This window comes from Gymnoscopelus braueri (genome assembly GCF_963280865.1).
Source record: "Gymnoscopelus braueri genome assembly, chromosome: 14".
NCBI lineage: Eukaryota > Metazoa > Chordata > Actinopteri > Myctophiformes > Myctophidae > Gymnoscopelus > Gymnoscopelus braueri.
Genome location: NC_137619.1, coordinates 36,058,793 through 36,083,555, shown reverse-complemented (window position 1 = coordinate 36,083,555; position 24,763 = coordinate 36,058,793). Strand labels below are relative to the sequence as shown.

Genomic DNA, 24,763 nt, shown 5'->3' with positions numbered 1-24,763 from the left:
TTACAGCCTCGGGAAAAGGGAAGGATGCGGTTCCACAGACTCCAGAATGTACAAATAGCACTGGACTATTTAAAGAGGCGGCAGGTAAAAACCATTATACTCTACTGAACTCATCATTGTTGGATAGTGTTATGAGTCATCACAGTGTGCAATACTGGACTTAGCTAATAAGATATATGAATCATCTGGCTAACATTTCAGCACCTTTGGGGACTAGTTTTTATACTTTAAGGATTAAGATTGTGTGGTGCACTGGTGCCTGACAGTATAGACGAATCCGCAGACGCGCTGCCTGTAGCTGCCTGTAGGCGGCCATTGCTGCGGTGTCGCGTCCGCGGAGCATTGACACCGCAGCAATGGCTGCGCGCAGGGCAGCGCTCCGTGGATTCGTGTATAGCCACTATGAAATTACATAAATAAGCAAAAAGTATCAGATCTTTTACCCTTTGGCCCACAATGTTAGACCAGCAGTTTGGTGTTTGAATGAGAGAAAACAAAAGTATACACTGCATTTAAAACATGTTGACCAATGGTTAAAGGGACACTGGTAATTTTCTATGTTCTGTGCTGTAGAGGCGCAGAACACTTATTTCACATGCTATGTAATACTCCACACCATGACAAAACTGACTGTGGTGTTTAGTTGTCCAGCATGGCCAAACATGCCCACTTGAAAGTTGCCAGGGAATATGCTAAACTGGATTTAACTGTTGCCAGCTAACAGTGTCTGTAACACACACATTGAACGTGTAGCTGCACACTCCTAATTCTGCTACACAAAGAAGTATGTCAATGGATAGGCCACCTTTATTGGGTCTAAAAGTAGCTGTGTCATACCTGTTGGAGAAACATACGGTAACCAAATTGAATCAATATATTACAGAAGGAAAATGCTTTTATCAGAGTTAAGTTAGGTTTTTTCCCCAAGAAGTGACTGAGGGTGCTGCAACAGACAATTCAGGCAAATTGGTCACTATAAATAGTTTTTAGCAGCTGAGAGAACCTGGACGGCAAGATCCACATTAGCCTGTGTTTACTGCACTTTTATACACATGAGGACATTTATCATTTAGTATTTAGTACAATGAGTTTGTGCAGGGTTGCACAGATGAGGGCAGTGTTGTATTGATAGGGTCCAAAACATGTGTGCACACCAATTTGTTTTTTAAGGAGCAGAGACAAAAGTAACCAACATAAATATGAAGATATGACTGTTTAACTTTATTAAATGATCCAACCCCTGTTCAAGACTTCTAGGTTCTGATGAAGACTTGAACCGTTGTAACATTATCTGTGCTAGGAACAAAATGGGTTTAGAGTATTTAATGACGTTTGCGAGTCATATCTTCCTATATACAGAGAAAATGTATTGGACGTGCTTGACTTGAATTTGGGCGTGGTGTGAACTGTGTATTCAAGTAAAAACCTGCCTGCTCATCATTCATGATGATATTGATATTCCTTTAAGTGAGGCCCAGCGCATATGGGCTGACACTGTTCCATTTTCAACTTTCATAAACACTGATCAGGCAAACATCTAAAAGTAACACAGATAATACAAATAATACACAGTAAGCACAGTTAGGCCTATAGACTAATAATGTACGTCACATATCTCACATTAAAAAAGCTTAGATTTCCTTCTAGGGTTAGCCTTAGAAATTAAATTGGCAGTTCCAAATATATATACATATATATAAATATACGAGTTTGTAGATCTGCTATTTTCAAAAATATTTTTAACTAAATTCTTTGCTTCTGGGGGTCCCTGATATAGAAACATAAGTTTTTCAGAAAACTGGATTTAGAAGACATTTGTAGAATCGGCCTCAGGTCTTAATGGGTTAATTGCAAGATACCAGAGCCCAATCGAGCACACAATGACCTCAGGACCGTAACTCTGCTTCATCTTATGTTTCACATGTACTTTAAACAGTTGATTCATTCAGTGACTTCACTGCTAATGATGATTCCATATCCACCCAATAGCTGCACTGACACCATTCTCTTTCTTTGAAATTGAAAATGATCTAGCCATTGCCTCATGCTGAATGGTAATAACGGCTTCATAATAAATCAATAAGCATCCCTGGTCCCAAATCCCAATGATGGCATTACAAAAGCATTGATGCAGTCCATTCTCCACCCAGTTAGGATGTGACGAAGAACACGGCATGGCTGAACTATTGCCAGTGATGATGCAAGAAGCTCAAGGCTTGAGACAAAGGGCTCATAGATTCAGACTTGAATCAATTATTCTATTGTCTATATTCTATTTTAACTGCATAGTAGATATATTCACACCTCATCCATATTCATACAAGTACAAAATGAATATCTTACCTGTTTTAGTTTAGTTATATCCCCCAAAGTGATGCAAAGTGTTCATTACTAATTACTAAATTAATTAGTCTCAGGCTGACATGGGAAAGACTAAATAATTTGCTCCTAATTTCCAGCTACATTTTTTAAATATGTGGGCTATAAGCTACAGTATGTATTCTGACTTTCTCCTCTGTTTCGTTATGTGAAGGTATTACACTAATATGCTCTATCTCTCAGGATATAACCCGGTACTAATAGATGATATAGTATGATTGTAAAACAGCTTTGGTGTGCATAATTTGTAATAAGCACTATAATTTAAGCTAGATCGAGACAATATTCCAGACAACTGAATGCAGTTTGTTATTAGCAGAACAGGGTCCTTGACATGCCCATTATTATGCCTATAGTGCCACCTTGTGGTAGTTGTTAGTTCATATCAAATACATCAGACCCAGAGCAACTGAAAATCTCTCATCAAAATCTTGTTATTGCGGTTGCTTCTGGCTAGTAACTGAACAAGTGATACCTATCTATATTATATTAATAAATTAATTTACTGTTGATAAAACAACGTGTTGAGAGTATAGAGGTATGTGTTTGAACGTATTAATTGATTGATCTTTTTTTAAATTATTTTTTCTTGGTCTTCAGGTCAAACTTGTAAATATCAGGAATGATGACATCACAGACGGTAACCCCAAGTTGACCCTGGGATTGATCTGGACCATAATTCTGCACTTTCAGGTCAGAACTTCTATCAGGACCATTCTCACAAAGTCTATTCTCATGTGTATACTATGCCTTTGGTTATTCAAGTAATGCGTTGTTAATTGTGAAAGAATTAATGAATTATCTGAATCAATTAATCCGTCATTATTAACCACTTAAGCCCTGCATACTTCGTTGTACGACAAATAGCCAAAATAGTTGATCGACACGCTCACAATGTGTAGCACTGCAGCGCGTTGTGAGCTTGTAGATCTGCTATTTTCACTATTTTTGAAAACGTGTAACAAAGATTTTACATTTCTAAAACAAATGCCCAAATCGGGGACACCAGGGTAATGCCCAAATTAGGGACACCAGGGTTAATATGGTTAACAAAGAAATGAGTAAGACATTATTTCATAAATCCTTTATGATGTTTTATTTGTGTCTGTTTTTGACACACACACCGTAATTCCCCCTTGTGATCTGCAACATGTTTTCAAATATATATTTTTTTACATTATGAGTTTGACTTTAAGCAGGTATTAATTGTATTTATATATTCATGTTTACAGTGTTTTGGGAATAACTTACATATTGCTGTGTGGGGAGACCGAATCAATGGAGTCTTGTTAACTTCCAAAAAAAAGGGCATGTCCCCTTTTGACCACAAGGTGTCAAAGCAGCCTAGCATTGCATCAAGCTAAATAGTGTTAATATTCTACTCAATGGAGATATAGATTATAATAAAGTGCATGGAGGGAACTCTTCCCCGATGGTCTTGTGGTTGTCCAAAGTAGGTTGAATAGAATTCAAATTTCATGAGGTCACATTTTTGGTGACAGTTAACCTTTGGTTTTTGTAACCGGAGAAAGCAGAAAAGAAGTGGTTAATAGTCACACGCTTGTGCTCAACCATACATGAGTCAGTGGTTCACCATACAGTAGTCTACAAACCCAAGACTTTTATCTGCAGAACAGGTTTGTCCATGCTTTCATTACTGTTTGTTATGGTAAACACAACGGGTATGTAGACAATATTGGACTGGTTATTTGTAGTAGAACAAGAAAAATGCATTTCAACCACTTAAGAACAATTTTATACAGGATTGTTTTTTTCTTCTTCTTTGGGGGGAACATTTTGAACATTTTTTAAACCTTCGTCTTAATGACGTGCCCAAAATAGGGACGCCAGGGTTAATGTGGTTAACAGATTGGCTGCATGATCAGAGTGACACGTATTAAATGTTGTGAACCTGCATAAATCAAAATGTAGCTTTCATCTGAGGTATGTTTACAGTTAGCTGTTGGCTAGGCTTACAGTATGTCTACTACTGTATCTCTGTAGGATTGAAGACTAAGCTCGCCCTGGGTGGCAATTATTTGAGATAACTGCAATTATTTTTGCATAATCGTCAGAATTGTTTCCATTCATCTGTATGAATCCATCTGTTGAAATATGTTCATACATTTCTAAAAATTTCCAAAAATATGTAAAATATTCAAAGTATAACATTATTAAATATGGCCTGTTTTAGACAGAAAAAACTTAAATGTAATTTTTATTTATGTTCCAATGTTCAATGCAAAAATGCAGTTACAGCCCTAGTGAGGGGCAGCTGTGCAGAGACAGGATTCTGTCTGTCTGTCTGTCTGTCTGTCTGTCTGTCTGTCTGTCTGTCTGTCTGTCTGTCTGTCTGTCTGTCTGTCTGTCTGTCTGTCTGTCTGTCTGTCTGTCTGTCTGTCTGTCTGTCTGTCTCTCTGTTTGTCTGTTTGTCTGTCCATCCATTCTCCTAGCTTGTTGTTTGGAAAAGGATCCAGGTGCACTGCATCCAGTAGAATCTATTAACTGTCCATGCAACAGCATATAATAACTACACAATATCAAATAATATCCAATCATTGTCTAATATCCAGTAGCCTTGGACTTTGAAGTGTCTCTATTTCTCTCTCTCTCTCTCTCTCTCTCTCTCTCTCTCTCTCTCTCTCTCTCTCTCTCTCTCGTTCTCTGACCCCACACACACACACACACACACACACACACACACACACACACACACGCATACGCACACGCACACGCACACGCACACGCGCACACACACACACACACACACACACACACACACACACACACACACACACTTACTTACTCACTTGCTTACTCACTTACTTTCTCACAGTCTTTTTCAGTGGATTATTAATATCTTTGGCAGGCTTTAGCTGACTGGCAGCAGCACTGTGTGTGACAGGAATGTTTGCAGCAGCTAGCTCGGGCCTTTCAGACTGGCTCGGGCCTTTCACCCTTGCGCTGTTTTCTGATCCGTTTTCCTTGTTTTCTTTATTTTCCCCTTTCTTGAAAACTGTGCAAATGATGGTGGGAGCTTGTATAACAAAGAATTTCAGCCGCGTTTTCCTTACCTGCAAACCTTTAATGTGTCAATAAAGTTGAAGCTGAGTTGAGTTGAGTCTGAGAGGTCTAGATCAGTGCTTCCCAAACTTTTTAGCTCAAGAGTCAAGACCCAAAAGAGAATTTAGACATTTGCCCGGGACCCAAACTAGTGAAAATAGCAGATATGGCACGTCGCGCCACGTTGCGAGCTTGCAGATCTGCTATTTTCACTACTTCTTAAACATTTGTTTGCGAATTTAGGGAATGTCTTTGATTATATTTTATTCTATTCATGAAATGCGTTTTGAAACATTTTTGAATTTGTTTTCAAGTCATGAACATTTGTGATTTTTTTTGGTGGAAATCTTCAGAAAATATTTTTAAACAATAATTATTAACGACAAAATGTAGGAAACAAAAAATAAAGGGGTATTCATTCGTGACCCACGAAAATGGATCCGCGACCCACAAATGGGTCCCGACCCACTGTTTAGGAAACAGTGGTCTAGAGCATTAAAGTGAGGTCAAATAGGAATATTATGTAATCAATGGAAAACGGCATTGAGGAATGAATAACTGAAAAGGTTAAAGAAAGCTTATATCAATTACATCTGACAGGTAGCTTGGGTGATATTGCAGCCCCCCCCACACCTGCTTCTGACGGTCTCACGCAAGCCCTTGAGCATTTCATCCAGGGACGATGGGCCTGTTTCTTCTTGATTTGTGAGGATAGCAGCCAGGGCAGTGAAGGCAGAAGCTGTTAATTCTATCCTTACATTCTTCTGTTGGCGTTGCGCTGTCTGTCAGCCCTCCTGGCAGGAGGTTGACATGTGTGAACCCAGCACTGTTTTCAGGGTTCTTCAGATGTCTCTGCTGAAAAATTGTAAAGGAGTGGCAATTTGGCTTCAGCAAATGTATCATCATTATCATCCAAGCTAATGTAACCTTCACCCATCAAACTCTGTTCCATCTTGTTATTGGCTCGTAATGGGATTATAATGGAGACATAAACAGTGTCACCCTTAGGGCCTGTCACAATTATTACATCATCGCAATTATTTGAGATATATTTTCAAACATTTTCAAAAACATTGGAAATAGCCGAAAAGCTCAAAACGTGTCTTGACCATGTAGACCGGCTATTTCCACTATAAGTGTAAAGTTGTTAGATTATTTGATGTATTACCTTGTGTTTTCCTTGCTTACTGTCAAATCTGCTAAATGTCTAAATTGTAATTGTAATTGTAAGTTATTTGTCATATCTGCACTGTGCACCTTTTGTTTACGAACCCTAAAAGCCAAACGTGTGTCTGTCTGTCTGTCTGTCTGTCTGTCTGTCTGTCTGTCTGTCTGTCTGTCTGTCTGTCTTTCTGTCTGTGTCTGTGTGTGTGTGTGTGTGTGTGTGTGTTAGCATGCGAGTATGTACTGTATGTGTTTTCACTTACATGTATACATGACACTTACATGACCTGAGCGCTGCCCCTGTGGCCAAGTAGGTACACATGCACAACTTCAGACCACTGCCTCTGTTGTTAACAAACACAAACAGAAATACAATCAAATACATCAATAGAGAGAAAGACAAACAGTGCCATCAACAATAAGGAGTGACTGCAAAAGAGCCAAGCTAAAATTGGCAACAACATAAATACAATAGCGAGATACTAAAGGGTAACGCCTTCCGATAAAAGTATGTTTTAAAGTTTGAATTAAAAGAGGACACTGAGCTTGCTTGCCTGCTTTGCTCAAAGAAGTTGTTCCCGAGCCTCAGAACCCTGAAAATGAAAGCCTTGGTCTTTCGTCAGGACAAGAGGGCCGAGAATCTCTGGTTAATGTGCACTGTTCACTGTTGTGAATGGGGGTTAAGCGGTCTGAGATGTAATAATTCAAATTCTGAATATTAAAATTAATTCTGAAATGCCAGGCAGCTCATGGTAGTCACACGGTAACTGTATATGTTAGAATGGTCAATACTACTACGCTACACTAGTACTACACATCTTCTACCTTGGTATGGAATGTATGTAATGGTTATGTTAAGTCAGCACGTAGTGGTGAAACCTGAGCACACAACCTTGACATTGAACTACAGACAGGTCAGACTTTTCTCCAGTGTGTTCTATAATTGGTTTTGCTTCTGACTGACAGCCATTGCGTCAGTGAGTCATATCCCAGAGCAATCCTGTCCGATGCTGAGCAGCATCAATACCCAAGGCTACTATTAAACTGCGTTTTTCATATTTATTTCTCAGATAACTCTGTCTACTAGAGGAGTACAATTCATGGTGCTGCAGTGTGTGCGGTCTGCAGTTGCAGTCAGGAGACGTTGACCTTCAGGAAAATGTCATTGGTGTCCAAATATTGTAACAGCATACAGTAGTGGCACAGTTATTTTTAGCTGGGTAACTGGAATTGACTCTTTCATACACAAGTTGGTTAGTTATTTGTGAATGAACTCATTCTTAGATTCCACCGTGTGCCACGCTATGCATGACAAATCCATAGTGATGTAATCTAATAATTGTTGCCGTGGTTGTAAACGTTGAATCACTTCCTGGCCAAAGCATTTGTCCTCTTCTGAACCGCTATGGTGGCGATCCAGTCCGGATAATGGTGTTTGTTTAAACCATTGGACTTTAAGCTCCGCCTCTGGCCCTGCTTTTGTGGGCACCCTGATTAATAGGCAAAGTGAAAGCACTCTGTTAGCCAGTGAGGATTTGCTCATGTTGACCCATGTCACCCTGCCTTTCAAATCCGTTATGATAGTCTGGGGGTCTGTCTGCGTCGTGTAGCCTATTGGAACACTCAAAACTTGCTGAGCCAATTTGTTCTCGTGGCATAATAGACGGCCTTTAGCCGGCTGACACAGTCAGATCTTGTCGCGTCATCCACCCTTTGCCCCCCCCTACATAACTGTATACCCTCATTTATAGACAGATATATTTACTGAAACTTAACCCCAGGACGTGAGCATGAGGCACTCATGTTTACACTTCAGATGAGGGAGACAAGCCAGGCCAAACAGGTCTGCCTGTCTCACGTTCTCATTCTGTCTCAGCTGTGAGCTGGAGGCGTGCGGAGGCTGTACCTCCGTGAGCATTTATGGTGTTTGTGTCGGATTAGCCGAAGCCGGAGAAATGTTTCAAAGGTCAGAGAATGGATTCCCGTGACAGAGCAGGGACCCACAAGGGGAGAGAGAGAGAGAGAAATACAGACAGAGAGACAAATACAGACAGAGAGAGACAGACAGCGAGAGAGAGATTGAAGCTTGTGAAAAGCTATCACAAATATCTGTTTTTCTGAAAGACGACAGGAAGAGACACATCCCCCTCTCCCTCTTCCGTGAACAGTGAGCTATCAGCTGCGATGTGGGACTTCCACTGCCTGTTCTTTGCCAGCTGTGAGGGGGGGGGGATGGCTTGGTGGGACATGAGAGCTCCGGATCAAGTTCGGCTCACTGGTCACTTGGCCTGAAAACGGCAACGGAAGTCAACGCTGTCCATGGGAGAAAGAGAGTACGTTGCTGACAGCCATGGGAAACATGTGTGGCTGTGTGCGGGGGCCTAAAGAGGAATACTATGTCGATCCCAAAAAAGCTCCGCTCAGCCCTGAATCGAAAGAACTGAGAGGTCGGCGCTATTTCCAGAGGAAGAAGAGGAAATCGGGGGAGTTTAACGCTGCAGCATCACTTAGGAGACAAGAAAATGTGACTGTTGAAAGTGAGGACCCCCAAAGACTACCTGAGCTTCATGATGGCCCAGGGACGAGCACAGCTGAGACCATTCCAGGGATGGAGAGAACATCAGAGGGAGAGATGGTCACTAGATCCAGGCTGAGCAGTATAAGCACAGGGGTCTACGTCGGAGAGGTGCCGGTTCTTGTTTCGAGGGAGCACAGCGCTGTACCTCTCTGTAAGAGGCTAGCATCCAGACCTGGAAGGTTTCCTGTGCACCAGTCCAGCAGTGATAGAAGCAGGTCCACTGCAGAGGGAAAGCTCCGTGGTCTGGTCGCAACCTCCCGGAGTTTCACGGCAAAGGATGGGCTGCTTGGTAAGAAACTGCTACGACGCCAGTTAAGAAGAGCTGTGAGCTTTGGTGCAGTGGAGCACATGCTACGAACTCTAAAAGGATACGAGAGCCCCGGAAGTGAAGAGGCACTCAGTAAAATTATATGGAACTCTCAAATCCACAGGAGGGGGAGAAGGAGGTCCCATACCTCCTCTGATTACAGTGAACCTCCCCAAGCCGCTGCCAAATGTCTATCCGCCCCCCACGAGGTAAACCAAGCAATGTTATTTATAGCCATTATGAGGCTGAATAAGTTCTAGGTCACAGTGTGATGAACTGATGAAGAGTTTCTTAAAGTGGTGTGTTTTGATTTCATGAACCTTACCTAGCTTTGGTGTTTTTTGTTTTGACGTACAGGTGATGGTAAACCAATTTATATATATTTTTGGCAGAATCTTTCCATACTGTCAGCAACTAGCTAACCACCATGAAGTTCCCTAGAACCACACATACTTCTGTTCAGTCAAGTAACACAAACACTAGAGATTGTCAGATTACAGCTGTTTAAGCTGTGTTACGCTATACAAACTATGGGCGAAAATTCATTCATAGCAAAAATCTAATGGAAATCTTTTGGGCATATTTAATTCAATCTCTATTCTCTCCCTAACTTGATTTTCTGCAATCCATATTGTTGTGGAAAAATAGATATGGTATTATTATTATTATATTTAGAAATTTTCAGCAATCAATAAATTACCCAAAACGTGATTACTAGCAAGGCGTATTATTTCTCCTGAATGATTGTCATTTTAAACCGTGCAGGTTTAAAATGACCATTGCGGTACATATTGATAGACTGTCACTGTACAGTCATTTTTTTTTACCCATACCTGTGTCTCTGCTGTGTTTGAACATTGTTGGTGTTGCTGCTACCTGCTGAATTTCCCTCTGGGGATCGATAAAGGTTTATCTTGTATTATCTTGTTTGTGATGTCTTAGATTTCTAAGAGTGCTTGACTTCCCAATGAAAGTTGGAAGTAGGTGATGAAAGGTTTTTGTTGGTGCTTGTGGACAGCTGGGCCAGGGTTCTATGGTATGCGTTATCAAGATGCTGAAAGGGTTGTTATGTAAAGTGACAGTCTGTGTTGATTTAACTGTTGTTGAATAATGGATTCTTGCATGAGCATGGAGATCTTGGAGCTGGTGTAAACTGCACCTCTGCCAGAGCCATCTCAGCTGCCAGACCTCCCTTTTGAACTCTTATGGAGATGTTTGGTGCAGTGTCTAAGACTGTGTTGAACCCTTAAGCCTAATTTATACTTAGCTGCATGCTGGTGTCGCGCATAAAAAATAGCTGAACTACAAGCTCACAACGCGGCGTATCGTGAGCTTGTAGATCGTCTATTTTCAGGTACGAGACACGGCAAGTATAGATCAGGCATCATGGAGATGTTTGTTGCGGTGTCTAAAACTGTGTTCATGGTGTTTCAGTGTGTCACCAACAACAAAACATCTCATGGAACCGGTGGAGTCTCATCCCTTTGTAGAATTGTATTCCACTAGTCCATACTTGGGGATGCAATGCATGCACCCCAACTACTGACTTGTCAAAAAATATATATAAACAGCTTACATTTCTCAAAGTTAATATGACTCACCATAGATGTTAACGTGAATATTCTGCAAAAACTGTTAACAGCTTGTTGCTGGAAGCTTTTGTTCAGACAAGAACATGACATAAACTGTGCTTTGTGATTCATTAGCCATCTCTGCCTGTTGTCTGGCATTTTCGGCATTTCGTCGTGAAACAGGCGAAAAACAAGACAATAATTTGTTATAGTCATTAATGTAGCCTTCTATTATATTTGGTAACTTTTTTTTCTGTGCCTCTGTGCCTCAGCTACAGTACAGTATGTACAGTATTTAATGTTTCTAAAGCCAGACTGCTTCCTTACCAAATAAAATGGTAGGACTTATAAGGACTACCTCTCTGTATTGACACACAGTAGGATGTTACATGTGTATATTGTGATGGCCCTCCTTCATAAGGCTATCCTAGGGAAGTGTCTCCCCATCCCTCTAATAGCATGTTAACTGATCCATTTGTAACTCTGAGTAAACCCTTATGGGTTCATTCAGGAAGTGTTGCTGTTTTCTGGGTGCCCACTGTTTCTTTTATTGCATTGTTATATTGTTTTCCCTTTGATCATGCCCGTCACCGTGTACTGTTTGACCGTAAGTGTTTTTTTTATTTGAAAGGGTTGTATCATCCCTGGGGGAGAGAAAATTACTTTTATGCAGATGGCTTGCTCAGATGGCTTTTTGATGAGCGCTTCGTGGGGAGTTGTTAGAGTTTAAAGTGTCTTGCTCAGGGACTCTTCAACATGTACTGTAGTTGGGCGAGCTAAGGGTTGAACCGGTGACCCTCTGATTACCAGCCTCTATACCCACTCAGCTATGGTCCCCCCGACATGTGTGATGTATTGTTGCTGTAGAAAATAAATAATATCAGTTTACAGGGTTAGACTGAACACCTTTTCGTATTGTTGCTTACAACAGATCTCAGAGATCCATGTGACAGGGGAGTCTGAGGACATGACGGCGAAAGAGAGACTGCTGTTCTGGACCAGGCAAATGTCAGAGGGCTACGTCGGGGTACGCTGTGACAACTTCACTACATCCTGGAGGGATGGGAGGCTATTCAATGCCATCATTCACAAATATAGGTACTGTAACACATGGAATACTACTGTCCTTGATACATCGTTTTCAATAGCATTTAGTAGCACTGAGTGGACTTAAAATGTTCCCCATATTATACTTATAAAAATGTCAAATAAATATAGCCCATTGAGCAATTCCTTTCAAATATATTGTTTGTTCTCTGTCTCTAATATATTGCTCTCTCTCTGTCTCTCTCTGTCTCTCTGTCTGTCTCTCTGTCTGTCTGTCTGTCTGTCTGTCTGTCTGTCTGTCTGTCTGTCTGTCTGTCTGTCTGTCTGTCTGTCTGTCTGTCTGTCTGTCTGTCTGTCTGTCTGTCTGTCTGTCTGTCTGTCTGTCTGTCTCTCTCTCTCTCTCTCTCTCTCTCTCTCTCTCTCTCTCTCTCTCTCTCTCTCTCTCTCTCTCTCTCTCTCTCTCTCTCTCTCTCTCTCTCTGTCTCTCTCTCTCTGTGCATTGTAGGCCAGACCTAGTTGATATGAGCTATGTATCAACCCAGAGCAACAGATCAAATTTAGAACGAGCCTTTGGCATGGCTGAACAGCTGGGAGTGGCCAGACTGCTGGACCCTGAGGGTGAGTCGGTATTCAGTCATCCATACACTGTCTTGTACGGTAATTGCCCTTTTTATTATATGGAAAACAAGCATGTAGCATCCCAACAGGTCCAGCTGCACCATCAAATAAATTAAATGAATCAATCATCATTTACAAAACTATGAAAGGATGATTTTGTACCTTACCCACAATGCATTGTGCCTCCAGCTAGCAGACCGACAGCTGCTGTGTTTGCTCGCTGTTGTCTCCGCTGTTAGCCTCAGCGCTCAAATAAATATCCCTCATTCCTTCCAGTTAGTAAAATCTGAAAGTGGCAGTAATTGTTCAGAAGGCTCTGTGCATTACTGTAGTCCCGGTTTCCCCGAAGTTGCCATGCCTGTTTCTAGTTTCGGTTCAGTTTCCTATAGCTTCGCTTGATTGACGTGTGCCACCTTCGGGAACCTGGGACTACAGTTATGCACAGAACATATTCCTAAACTGTGTGGTTGTACGTACTTTTCTCTATTTGCAGGATTAATGTATTACTGTGGGAACTCTGGTAATATAGTTTTCAGCGTTGATCAATTATTACTGCTGTTTAGCAGAAAATTCCCCCAATTATTTTGAGAGAGAGAGCGCACAGGAAATGGGAAATAAACAGGAAATTATGAATAAACAGAACAGATACATGTACAAGCTGTTTTCACATTTGGGTATTAACTTAGATAATTAATTTGAGGTTGAAAATCATTGGAACGTCACTTTAAAGGAGCAGTCAGTATTCAGTAATATGGACTCAACAACTACAACAACAACAACAGCAAACGTGCATCAGCAACATTAGGGATGCTCTATCAGCTACATTGAGCTATGCTAGCTAACTAGAGTTATCTAATACCCATTAAAGGAGGAGTTCACCCAAAATAGTACTTATTTTATATCAATTGCACGCCTCATGAAGCCTTGAATTCATGGATTATTTTAGTTATTGTCGCATTCCTAAGCCAACAATTTGATGACAGTGTGTATTTCCGGTAGGAGACACAAATAATCTACTTTGTGTCTCCTACCGGATACACTAGTCGGTAGGAGACGGGAATAAAATTATTAGCTTAGGAATGCAACAAAAGCAAAAACAAATCCATGAATTCAAGGCTTCATGGGGTGTGCAATTGATAGAAACTAAGTCATTTTTTGGGTGAACTACTCCTTTAACTGCTTACTAGGAGCAAGTTGTTTTCTTATTGACAGATATTTATTTTATCTATAGCCTGATATACTGAAATCATATACCGGTACATGTACCAAAACAGAGAATACAGACCAGAGTACTGCTTGTATTGACCAACAACATGTTTGTGAACCCTTGTCGATCATAATATTATTATGGTCATTATTTGCAAAGAGCCAGGCAGTCAAATACTGCAGATTATTTCTTTAACATTCATCAATCCTGTGACACCTTCTGCTAAATGTTTTTCTTACATGAAAGCCTTAACGGTTTGGTTTATTTCTCTCATCAGATGTAGATGTCCAAACTCCTGATGAAAAATCTGTCATCACATACGTCTCAACACTGTATGATGTCTTTCCCAAAGCACCTGAAGGTGTTGAGGGAGTCAGTGCAAATGTAAGTACAATACAAGCCTAAAGCCCAATTTATAATTGTGTCGCTCTGCAAAAATAGCCGACCCTTGTGTTGCGGTCCAAAAATAGCCGACCTACAAGCTCACAATGCGTTGCAGATGCGACGCGTTGTGAGCTTGTAGGTCAGCTAGTTTACGGTGCGCAACACCGTCGTATGACGGGGCATAAATTAGGCATAAGAAACGTACTTAAATTAAACATGCTGCAGCATGAGGACATGCTTAATCCATTCCAAAGTGATGACAATTGATAAATTTGTTCTTGTTGTTCAGGATGTCGATATCAAATGGGTTGAGTACCAGAACATGATCAAATACCTCAGCCAGTGGATCAAACACAACGTGACTGTAATGTCAGACAGAGCATTCCCCAACAGCCCCGTGGAACTCAAGGTACAGCAACAAGCAAAGTCAATCAAAAAGGTTTCGCTCTGGGTTTTTTGTTTGGTATCTTGAAGGCTCGGGTTACCATTTCATCTTAAAAAGTGCTGACTGCTGATTATCAGTGTACCGTGTACAGTGCTCGACTGAGGATATAATGTAAGCCTGCTGCAAATAACCCATTGGTAGCTTCTAATGTAACTGAATCTTAAAGTAATATTGACAAACATGAGAGGGCAGTTTCCATTTGCTGCAAGTAAGGCACTTCCATGCGGGCAATATATGGATTTATTTTGATGCTCCTCTGAGTAAATATGTCAACCATTACATTCTGTCTATTCTTTTTGTCCACAGGCACTTTATACACAGTATTTGCAGTTTAAAGAACATGAAATCCCAGCAAAAGAGAATGAGAAGACCAAAATCAAGCATCTTTACAAAATGCTCGAGGTATACCAATGCATAGTTTTTTCTGTGATTATAATACTTGATTAAAATCCTTGCAAGCGTTCTGGTTCTGCATACAGTATGGCAGTAATAGCATTTCTGTGTGTGTGTGTGTGTGTGTGTGTGTGTGTGTGTGTGTGTGTGTGTGTGTGTGTGTGTGTGTGTGTGTGTGTGTGTGTGTGTGTGTGTGTGTGTGTGTGTGTGTGTGTGTGTGCGTGTGTGTGTGTTAGATGTGGATTGAGTTTGGACGTATCCAGCTGCCTCCAGGTCTCCACCCTAATGACGTGGAGAAGGAATGGGGTAAACTGATAGTGGCCATGTTGGAGCGAGAGAAGAGCCTGAGGCCTGAGGTGGACAGGTATGAAGAACTGCTACTGTCTTTCTATGATGATTTATTGTCATCTTTGAAACATCAATATTTAAACTTATAGGGTTGAGAATAGTTTGTAAACTGTGCATTTTTTTATATTGTCAATCTAATGGCAATTAAGCTTTGGCAAATGCTGTTAAAAATGCTCATTCAGAAAGTAAGTGTTTTGAAAGTATTGTTGTTCTTTTACAAATGTACAAATGTATTTTCACATACATTTTAGACAGTGATGCGGTCTAGCCAACACCAACTCGGGACTCCTGAATCTAACATCAGGGTCTTGAGCTCTACAGTGTTGTTAGCTAAGCTGTCGCGCCACAGTGCTACTATGTAGGTGGTGCGCTTGCCTTTCCTGGCTTTGCCCTGGGTTAGCTCCCATAGTGTCAGTTTGCTTGCCTCTAGTTCCGGGTGCCTGACAGTTAGACATAGTTTAGGCTAAACAAGATATCTAGTAAAGTGCATGACATACAGGGCCCTATTTTGCACGTCTTAATGACCAGATCTTATGACTTAACTTAGGACCTGGAGGTGTGTCAAAATGCTGTTTTGCTATTTTGAGTGGCCAAACAGCATTGGCCACGCCCCCCAGGTCTTAAGTTAAGACATAAGACCTGGTAATTAAGACGCACACACTGTATCTGTCAAAATTACAAAGCACATTCATAACAACAAAAACAAGCATAGTTTGGCTCAATCCCCTCTAACCTCCCTATTCCGATCTACAAGCCGGTCATCCATCCTTACAAATATGTACAAAACAATACAAAAATTTCCTCCTAGAATGACACATGCTAGAAGTCAATATATTGGAAAAAAGAGCAATAAACCAGAAGGCCATGAAACAAAGAAGCATGTTTTAGAAATTGATAGACTGAAACAAAATATATTACTGGAAGAAATCAGCAGAATAGACAAACAATACAGTACATTAAAAAATCTTCATTCCTTGTCAGATAATTTATAAAAATGTATTCTCGATTCTTTGATTAATCGAAAAAGTCACCAAGAAGGTAATTGATAGTTTCAGCCCTATTGACTTTGGACAGTTGGACATGTGTGCACTGTGCAAACATTACATACATACAGTACATGTAATTTTTCAGTGAAATGTTTAGATCCTGCTCCCAGGCAGGTTTAAATCTTGTCGGGAGGGGCATGTCTCATACAGTACATACCTGTCAGACCATCATAGACCTCAGATGTCACAAAAACGTACACGTATCTGGTGCCCCAGGGAAATGTGGTACCGGCAAGTACCTGATACCTTGGTATTTGATAGGTAACTGGTACTTTCCAGAGTTGTTCGAATGATGCTAACCTGTCTTCAATAAAAAAGATCTTTAAAGTGCATATTACCCGTTCTGTGCAGGATCATGTATGGAAGGTTAAAAGAAAAGATTGTATACAATAATATGGCTTGAAAGAGATAAACCCACGGAAGTCATAGTATTTTCCTGAACTGAGCCCACACTCTTAACAGTTTGCAGAGTACACTTTATTTTTTCAACAGTATTTTTCATTCAGTTATATTTCTGTCATTTGATTGATTGTTTTGATGTATTGGCTCGTTTTCCCAGCGATATTGTCACGATATGATGCAGTTCCTGTCTCTATCAGTTCCATTTTGCACAGTCAATGTTTTGTTTCCAAGCTTTGCTTGACGAGTGCATGACATTTCTGGCTTTTTACACTCTCTTCAGTCAAATGTCAGCGTTGGTCTGTAGATGGGGGGCGTGTTTGGAAATCACCTGGTGTTTTTGAGGATTAGTGATGATAAGTGACGACATGAAAGCGTATCCATTCTTGTATTCAGTGTTAGTTGTGGATAATTATGGTATTAACGTGGGTGAAGTAAAAATTGGCAGAAAACTGAATCAAAGTAATAGTACTTTACACAACCTCTCTACCTGTAGAGACCGTGTACTCTGTACTGTCTCAACACGTAGTCAGCTCTAATAAGTCAGCTCTAATATATCAAGAATGACACAAACTTTTCATGCCCTCAGGCAACATTTTCTTCCAGGGTGGGTTCCATTTTACTGGCTGCGTGGACACGTACGACACTATAAATGTGATCCGTCCACAACGCTGCAGCCAGATGGCTCTGCGGCTGCTCTCTCTGTGAGATTGCCACGGTTAGGATGGCGCCGAGGATTGTAGGTTTAGCAATATTGAAGCAGTTCTTTTAGCGGCTGCACGGACGTAGGAATACTGGTCCATCATGGACAGCCCTCTGGCATATCATGGTAGCGTGTCGTCCATCAGTAACAGCACCTTCACCAGCTTAATGAGCTCTGCTGACAACCTCAACATTGGACCTGGCATAGAAACTTTATACACCATGAGCAGCCCTGTCTATTTCAATAACAACTCAATCTATGGACCTAGGTGAGGTTACGCAGTCAGATTAGACATTTGTGAAGCTTTATCTCAGTGTGGTGATTATGCTAATAATGCAAAACAACCACTTCAGCCCTATTTTGTACTTAGTTGTACGACGGTGTCATGTTAGTTGTTTTTTCATTTGTAAAGAGAAGTGGCTAACTTGATCTTTTTTTTTTTCATTTTTTTTTTTCAGACTTGAGATGTTGCAGCAGATTGCAAACAGGGTTCAACGGGACTGTGTTAATGGAGAGGACAAACTAGCCTTAGCTAGAACTGCCCTGCAGTCTGTAAGTATCCCCTGAGAACTGTACTATTGTTATTAGTTATCATTTTATTATTTTATGTATTTTTTTTATTATATCATGTACTCATTTTTTTGTGATTAGTTGATTATTCATGCTTTGCCTTTCTCATCTTTGCAAAGGATGCAAAGCGTCTTGAGTCGGGTATCCAGTTCCAGAATGAGGCAGAGATCGCTGGCTACCTGTTGGAATGTGAGAGTGTTCTCAGACAGCAGGTGGTGGACATCCAAATTCTTCTGGATGGGAAATTCCACTTTGTAGATCAACTGGTGCAAAGGTACACAATTGTATAACAGGATATGATGCTTAAATCTGAACAACAATGAAATGTTATTATATATATTTAAACATTTTTCATGCTTCTCGTTTACTTACAGGGTATCAAAACTGCGGGATGACCTTGTAGCCCTTAGAACCGAGTGTTCTTCTGTGTACCATCAAGGTCGCTCCTTGACCACAGAACAGACTAAGATGATGATCTCTGGCATCACTCAGAGCCTAAATTCAGGCTTCTCCCAGCATCCCAGATCGCCAGCCCTCACTCCAGGCGGGCTGGGCACCCCTGGATCCCCTTTCACCTCTAGCCTTACGCCATCCCTGACACCGACCATGACCCCCGCCTTGACCCCCAGTTCGCAGCCCGGTTCGGTCCAGGCCTTTATGGGGGGCGGTGGTGGGGGTGTGGACCCCACCTCTCTCATGCATCTGAAGCACATGCAGATCCGTAAGCCTCTGGGGAAGTCTCAGGGTGACCCCAACATGACAGAGGAGGAGGCCAACATGAACTTTGTTCAGGACCTTCTAAACTGGGTTGAGGAGATGCAGGTGAGTGTTCAGCATTAGACCCTCAAGCCCTATTTTTTTTAAAGATTGTTCAGAAGGAGATCTCTGATAACAAAATCAAAGAAAAAGGTCCCGCACACTGTCTGGAACTTGCAAAAATCCTCCTTTTTAAGTTGACAGACACATTAAAGATTGTTAACATTTGCGAAACATGTTGCCTATAAATGACTTGCCCAAAATAGAGGTTGAAAGTGGTTAACCTGCTGCTGCAAACAAAAATGCAAACATATATTTTCTTTTCTGTGATGAAGGTGAAGTTGGACCGCGCTGAGTGGGGCTCTGATTTGCCCAGTGTTGAAACACATTTAGAGAACTACAAAAGTGTACGCAGAGCCATAGAAGATTTCCAAATGACTCTTAAAGAGGCCAAACTAAATGAGGTAAGTGCTGTGCAGTTTAATCCTGTCTAATTGTATAACCTATTCCTTCGTTGGTCCTCTACTTGTATTCACTGTTGATAGTCTTCACATATACTGTATGCATTCATATTGCGATATATTCATGCATATACTGATAGACTGTACATTTATACTTTTTGATTGAATGTACATTGTGTTATAGTTATTCAGCATACCAGTGCAGATTGGTGTGGGTGTCTAGAATTTAAGTGTATTTTATTTTATTTGGATTTGATCTATATTCTTATTTATCTTGGTTTGGTTCTTATCTCTTACACTTACCTGTACCTCTCCTGTGTTTCACTCTTACTGCTGTTGCTGCTATGACACCTGCATTTGTTTCCAGGGCTCAAAAAAGGTTTATCTTATCTTATCTAATTCAAAGGTGCTTTTCTTTTTCAGATTCAGATGAAACCACCCCTAAAAACAGCTTATTCTGAAAAACTTAACAAATTAGAAAGTCACTATGAGAAGTTATTGGTAAGTAATCGATTGAACATACTTTGACATCCTCAATGCAATGCAACAATGTACCAGTGTTGTTTTATTATAACAAACTTATTTATGAACATGTGTTTATTTATGTCAGCACCGTTCAAAAGAGCGTCAGAGCAACCTGGAGAGTCTGCACGACTTCGTATCGCGAGCGACCCAGGAACTAATCTGGCTCAACGAGAAAGAGGAAGAGGAGGTCGCTTTTGACTGGAGCGATCGTAACAGCAACATAGCCAAGAAAAGAGACTACCATGCTGTAAGTCATTTTTTATCAGGATGGCACCCTTTAGCTCCCCTTTAAATAATCTACCGTATATACATTCACAGGTCCATTTGGGTCAATGTTTACTGTACTCTCTCAATGTTAAATTTACACAGAGGACTCTTTCTTAGTGTTGTCTGTGCTAAAGCATGGATACACCGGCACTACAGGAGCTTTTTCATGTACTTCATTAATCCCACAGGCCTGGGGCCCTCACATAGACCAAAAATACCTTTATCAAATAATTATCTCAGTGAATTTTTTTTTCTACTGCAGCATGGACAGCTCTATTAGACAGGATAAATGGTGGTGGGAGAGGAGGTAGTGACTAGTTCTTCTAATCTATATGGCTGTACTCAGGGGCACCTTAAGGTGAGGAAAACACTGAATGAATCAGAGGGCAAGACCCTAGATAGGGGCCTGGAACATGCTAGAGGTAATTGGCTATTTGGTTGTTTAACAACTTCTAGGTCATGGGTAATGATTGAGTAGTATATTTTTAGAATATGTTTCTTCTACTGGAAGGGGTAAAATCCTGTCCAGTATACATTTAGGCTAAAATGCAATCATTTTTTTCTATTGTTGCATTTTAAAAACTGGGGGTATCAGTGCGTGGGGTATCAGTGCGTGGTATCGGTGCACCCCTAATTTGTTATTTTGTCAGTTTAACTAATATTATTAGCGGTCCCAGGATTTTTATCTGCAACCCTGATTATACTGTAAATACACGTCTCTTCATTACAGGATCTAATGAGGGAGCTGGATGACAAGGAAGAAGTGATCAAGGGTGTGCAGGACAGGGCTGAACGTCTCCTGCTTGCGAACCACCCTGCCAGGCTAACCATTGAAGTAAGCCCTGCTGTTATCTCTTTATTCTGAACTGAGATCTGTGATAGTGACTAGTGAGATAAAGTTTTTCAGGACTGTACGGCCGGCTATATAATTGCATCCAACCCTACATTTATTTAATTCTTTTTCATTTTTTGTGATATGGTATTGTTATTGAAATAATCTGCAGTTTATATATCAGCCTAAAGACCTGTATATTAATGAGTTTTCATGATGTTGTGATCTAGGCGTACAAAGCTGCCATGCAAACCCAGTGGAGTTGGATACTTCAGCTCTGCTACTGTGTAGAGCAGCATCTCAAAGAGAACGCTGTCTATTTTGAGGTGAGGTTATGCTTAATTTATACATAGTTGCATGACAGTGTCACAGATCTACCAGCTCACAATGCTCAAAATAGCAGATCTACAAGCTCACAATGTGTCGCATCACAACACGTTGCGAGCTTGTAGACCTGCTATTTTTCAGCATCCAGCTACAGTAATTATAAAGCAGGCTTTACTGCTATCTCTTGATTTTATAGCATTAAAGCTCCTCAGTTGAGCGCAGCTTCTTATCTGGTGATGCTTTTTGCTCCATATAGTTTTTCAATGATGTCAAAGCCTCCACGGATTACCTGAAGGGCCTCCAAGACGCCATTCAGAGAAAGTACAGCTGTGACCGAACGAGCAGCTTACACAAACTGGAAGATCACATTCAGGAATCCATGGTAAGCTGGACTACAAGGAATACACTAAACGGGGTGAAAAAAAAGGAATGAAATGTGTGACACACAACTTACTGTGGGTGTTTTTGTGTCCCCTAGGATGAGAAAGAGCAGCTTCTTCAGTACCGTAGCACTGTAGCTGGACTGGTGGGCCGGGCCAAAACAATTGTACAGCTCAGGCCGAGGAATCCAGACAACACAGTGAGGTCATCCATTCCTGTCAAAGCCATCTGTGATTACCGCCAGATAGAGGTATTATGCAGCTATTGTTTAGGTTTAATGTTGAATTGTTAATGGTGTGGACACAATTAGACCACAATATGTGAAATAATAATGTTGTATAAGTTTCTCCTAAATAAAATAAAAATAATGCAGGAAAAAAAAAACATGTTCCTACTGTATATTACTGAAGGTATGGTTCGGGGCCACGTGCAATACCCTTCATGGACCACCTGTGGTCCTCGTACCACCAGTTGAAAACCCCTGCTCTACAGCAGTGATTTCAGTGATTGAAATATAGATCTAATTTAACGCAGATTTAACTGCAAAAAATAATAATATGACTTACACACCCCATTTAAATGAACACTGGATTTTTATTGTGCAACTCTGCCCAGATAACCATCTACAAGGATGATGAGTGCGTGCTGGCCAATAACTCTCACCGGGCCAAGTGGAAGGTGATCAGCCCAGGAGGAAACGAAGCCATGGTGCCGTCCGTCTGTTTCACCGTGCCACCGCCCAACAAGGAGGCTGTTGATATGGCCAGCAGGTGAGTGGCAATTACACACGTAGATGTTCTGTGTGCTGGCGTTTGGAAAGATTTCACTCAACCCAAACAACTCAGTGGCCTCTGGATTTGAGATGACTCTGCAATCCAGAACTAATTTAAATCCCTTAAGGGGTCTTCAACTTAGCACAGAGAGAGAGATGAAGCAGGGACCCCCCCACTACTTATTGGATTCATGTTAAATGTGTATTTTCAGACATTTAACGACTTGGAACCCTCAATACTTTGTAAACTTGACCTTTGGCTCTGTACTCGGTCTGCTCCTTTTTCCCTGTACATCAAACCTCTTCGCTGAAAATAGCCGATCTACAGGCTCAACGCGTCTGTGACGTGTTGTGAGCTTGTAGATCTACTATTTTCTGCTAATGTTCCCCCCAGAATAGGGATGCAAGGGTTCAAGTGGTTAATGTAAAAATACAAAAATGAAGTCCCCATCACACAAAGATTTGGCGGGCCCCCTGCAGTATCTCTGAGGACCCTCTAGGGGTCCCCGGACCTCCTGGTGAAGACCCCTGGCTTAAGCACTATTTTTAAATAACTTTATATATTGACAAATTGTTTTAAAAATGTTAAAATGATTTTGAAAATAACAGATCTATAAGCTCGTAGATCTGCTATATAAAAAAAAATTCAACTATGATATGCCCAAAATAGGGACACCAGGGTTAAAGTAGTTAATGAATAACAACATTTTTATTTTATCCAATCTGTATGATAGAGTAATGAGAAATGTAGACCCTGGTTTCGGTAGGACACCTACTGGTTGACAAGTAGTACTGCCACAAGCTCATAACAGCAATATCTCCCCTGGATAAGCAGGCATTGCACCTTGGCTGAGTGCTAGAACCCAGGCTCCAATCCTGGATAGGACCAGGCATGTCACAATTACTACATAATCGCCTAATCGCAATTATTTGAGATAATCGCAATTATTTCTTGTATAAGCGTCATAATCGTCATAATCCTTTCCATGTTGAACATTTTCCAGATGTTTTTCTTCTTGAACATTTAAAAAAATAGTGTAAATAGCAGATCTACAAACTCAAAATAGATCGGCTATTTCCACAATTAAAGTTTTTTTAAAGTATACAGTTATTAAATATGTGAGATATTTGTCATTATCTGCCCTGTGCACCTTTTGTTTACGAAGCCTAAAAGCCAAACAGAAATGTAATTTCTATTCATATGTTCCAATGTTCAACAACAGAAACAGAAATAAATCGTTAATCGCAATTATTTGAGCGACATTTAATTGTCAAGTAAAAGTTCATAATCGTGACAGCCCTAGATGGGACATACAGTAAAAGTTAGGGATTGCATCTTGACCATTGCATGTACAGTATGTGTTGTAATGGCTTGACCTTAGTTTGACGAATAGGTGATTTTGTTTTGCTTTTGCCTGCAGAATCGAGCAGCTGTACCAGAACGTGTTGGCACTGTGGCATCACTCCCACATCAACATGAAAAGCGTGGTGTCCTGGCACAGCCTCACGCATGACATCCGAGCCATCCGTAACTGGAACGTGTCCTCAGTACGTCTGAACTCTGAACCCTTCGGTTCCTTTTTCTTGTTATCATTGGGGGAACGACGGATGAGATTAACTACAACATGCCATTTACTGACTTTTAATAGACGTTCATTCATAAGCATTATCAATTAATCAATTATATGATTATATTGACAATAAAATGTTAAGGATGTCCCCAGCCAAATTAAATTCATTTTAATTTCACCATAGTTCAATTCACTTGAAATTATTATAATGCTAAACATAATTTTACACTATAATGTACTATTATGACATTAGACAATTTAACGTATTTCCATATAAGGGTCCCTTTTTGAAATGTGGGTCCATGGCCTAATGAAATTCAGTGCCGCTATCCGTGACATGAAAAAGTTTAAACACCCCTGATTTATATTGCACGTCAGATGCAGTTTGACACGTTTCTTTTGATCCATGCAGATTAAGACGATGTTACCTGGTGAGCATCAGCAGGTCTTGAGCAACCTGCAGTCCCACTTTGAAGACTTCCTGGAGGACAGCGAGGAGTCTGAGGTGTTCACCGTGGCCGACCGGTCCCAGCTGGACAGAGACGTCACTGCCTGCAAAGAATACTACGAGGAGCTGCTGAGATCGGCTGAAAGAGGCAAGCCTTCCATGACTGTATCAACAGGGGCCGCTGGTGTTCGTAGAACACGA

At 40.8% G+C, this 24,763-nt stretch overlaps 1 protein-coding gene across 4 annotated transcripts in view; it reads left to right on the top strand.

The window, feature by feature from the left end:
- Positions 1 to 24,763, top strand: part of dst (dystonin) — a 145,473-nt gene that overhangs the window by 36,821 nt on the left and 83,889 nt on the right. For 3 of the 4 annotated variants that reach the window (XM_080449299.1, XM_080449298.1, XM_080449296.1), the window contains exons 1-20: positions 8,946 to 9,700; positions 11,994 to 12,160; positions 12,615 to 12,727; positions 14,212 to 14,318; positions 14,608 to 14,727; positions 15,070 to 15,165; positions 15,393 to 15,520; positions 18,111 to 18,204; positions 18,342 to 18,496; positions 18,597 to 19,044; positions 19,314 to 19,442; positions 19,863 to 19,940; positions 20,050 to 20,211; positions 20,962 to 21,066; positions 21,294 to 21,389; positions 21,647 to 21,772; positions 21,869 to 22,021; positions 22,387 to 22,541; positions 23,965 to 24,091; positions 24,527 to 24,710. In XM_080449299.1, coding sequence (XP_080305425.1) covers positions 8,957 to 9,700; positions 11,994 to 12,160; positions 12,615 to 12,727; positions 14,212 to 14,318; positions 14,608 to 14,727; positions 15,070 to 15,165; positions 15,393 to 15,520; positions 18,111 to 18,204; positions 18,342 to 18,496; positions 18,597 to 19,044; positions 19,314 to 19,442; positions 19,863 to 19,940; positions 20,050 to 20,211; positions 20,962 to 21,066; positions 21,294 to 21,389; positions 21,647 to 21,772; positions 21,869 to 22,021; positions 22,387 to 22,541; positions 23,965 to 24,091; positions 24,527 to 24,710 — 3,487 coding nt within the window. In that variant the 5' untranslated portion in view covers positions 8,946 to 8,956. Of the gene's footprint in view, positions 1 to 6; positions 85 to 2,979; positions 3,073 to 8,945; positions 9,701 to 11,993; positions 12,161 to 12,614; positions 12,728 to 14,211; positions 14,319 to 14,607; positions 14,728 to 15,069; positions 15,166 to 15,392; positions 15,521 to 18,110; positions 18,205 to 18,341; positions 18,497 to 18,596; positions 19,045 to 19,313; positions 19,443 to 19,862; positions 19,941 to 20,049; positions 20,212 to 20,961; positions 21,067 to 21,293; positions 21,390 to 21,646; positions 21,773 to 21,868; positions 22,022 to 22,386; positions 22,542 to 23,964; positions 24,092 to 24,526; positions 24,711 to 24,763 lie in introns of those variants that run through there. The other variant, XM_080449297.1, reaches the window with a different exon arrangement.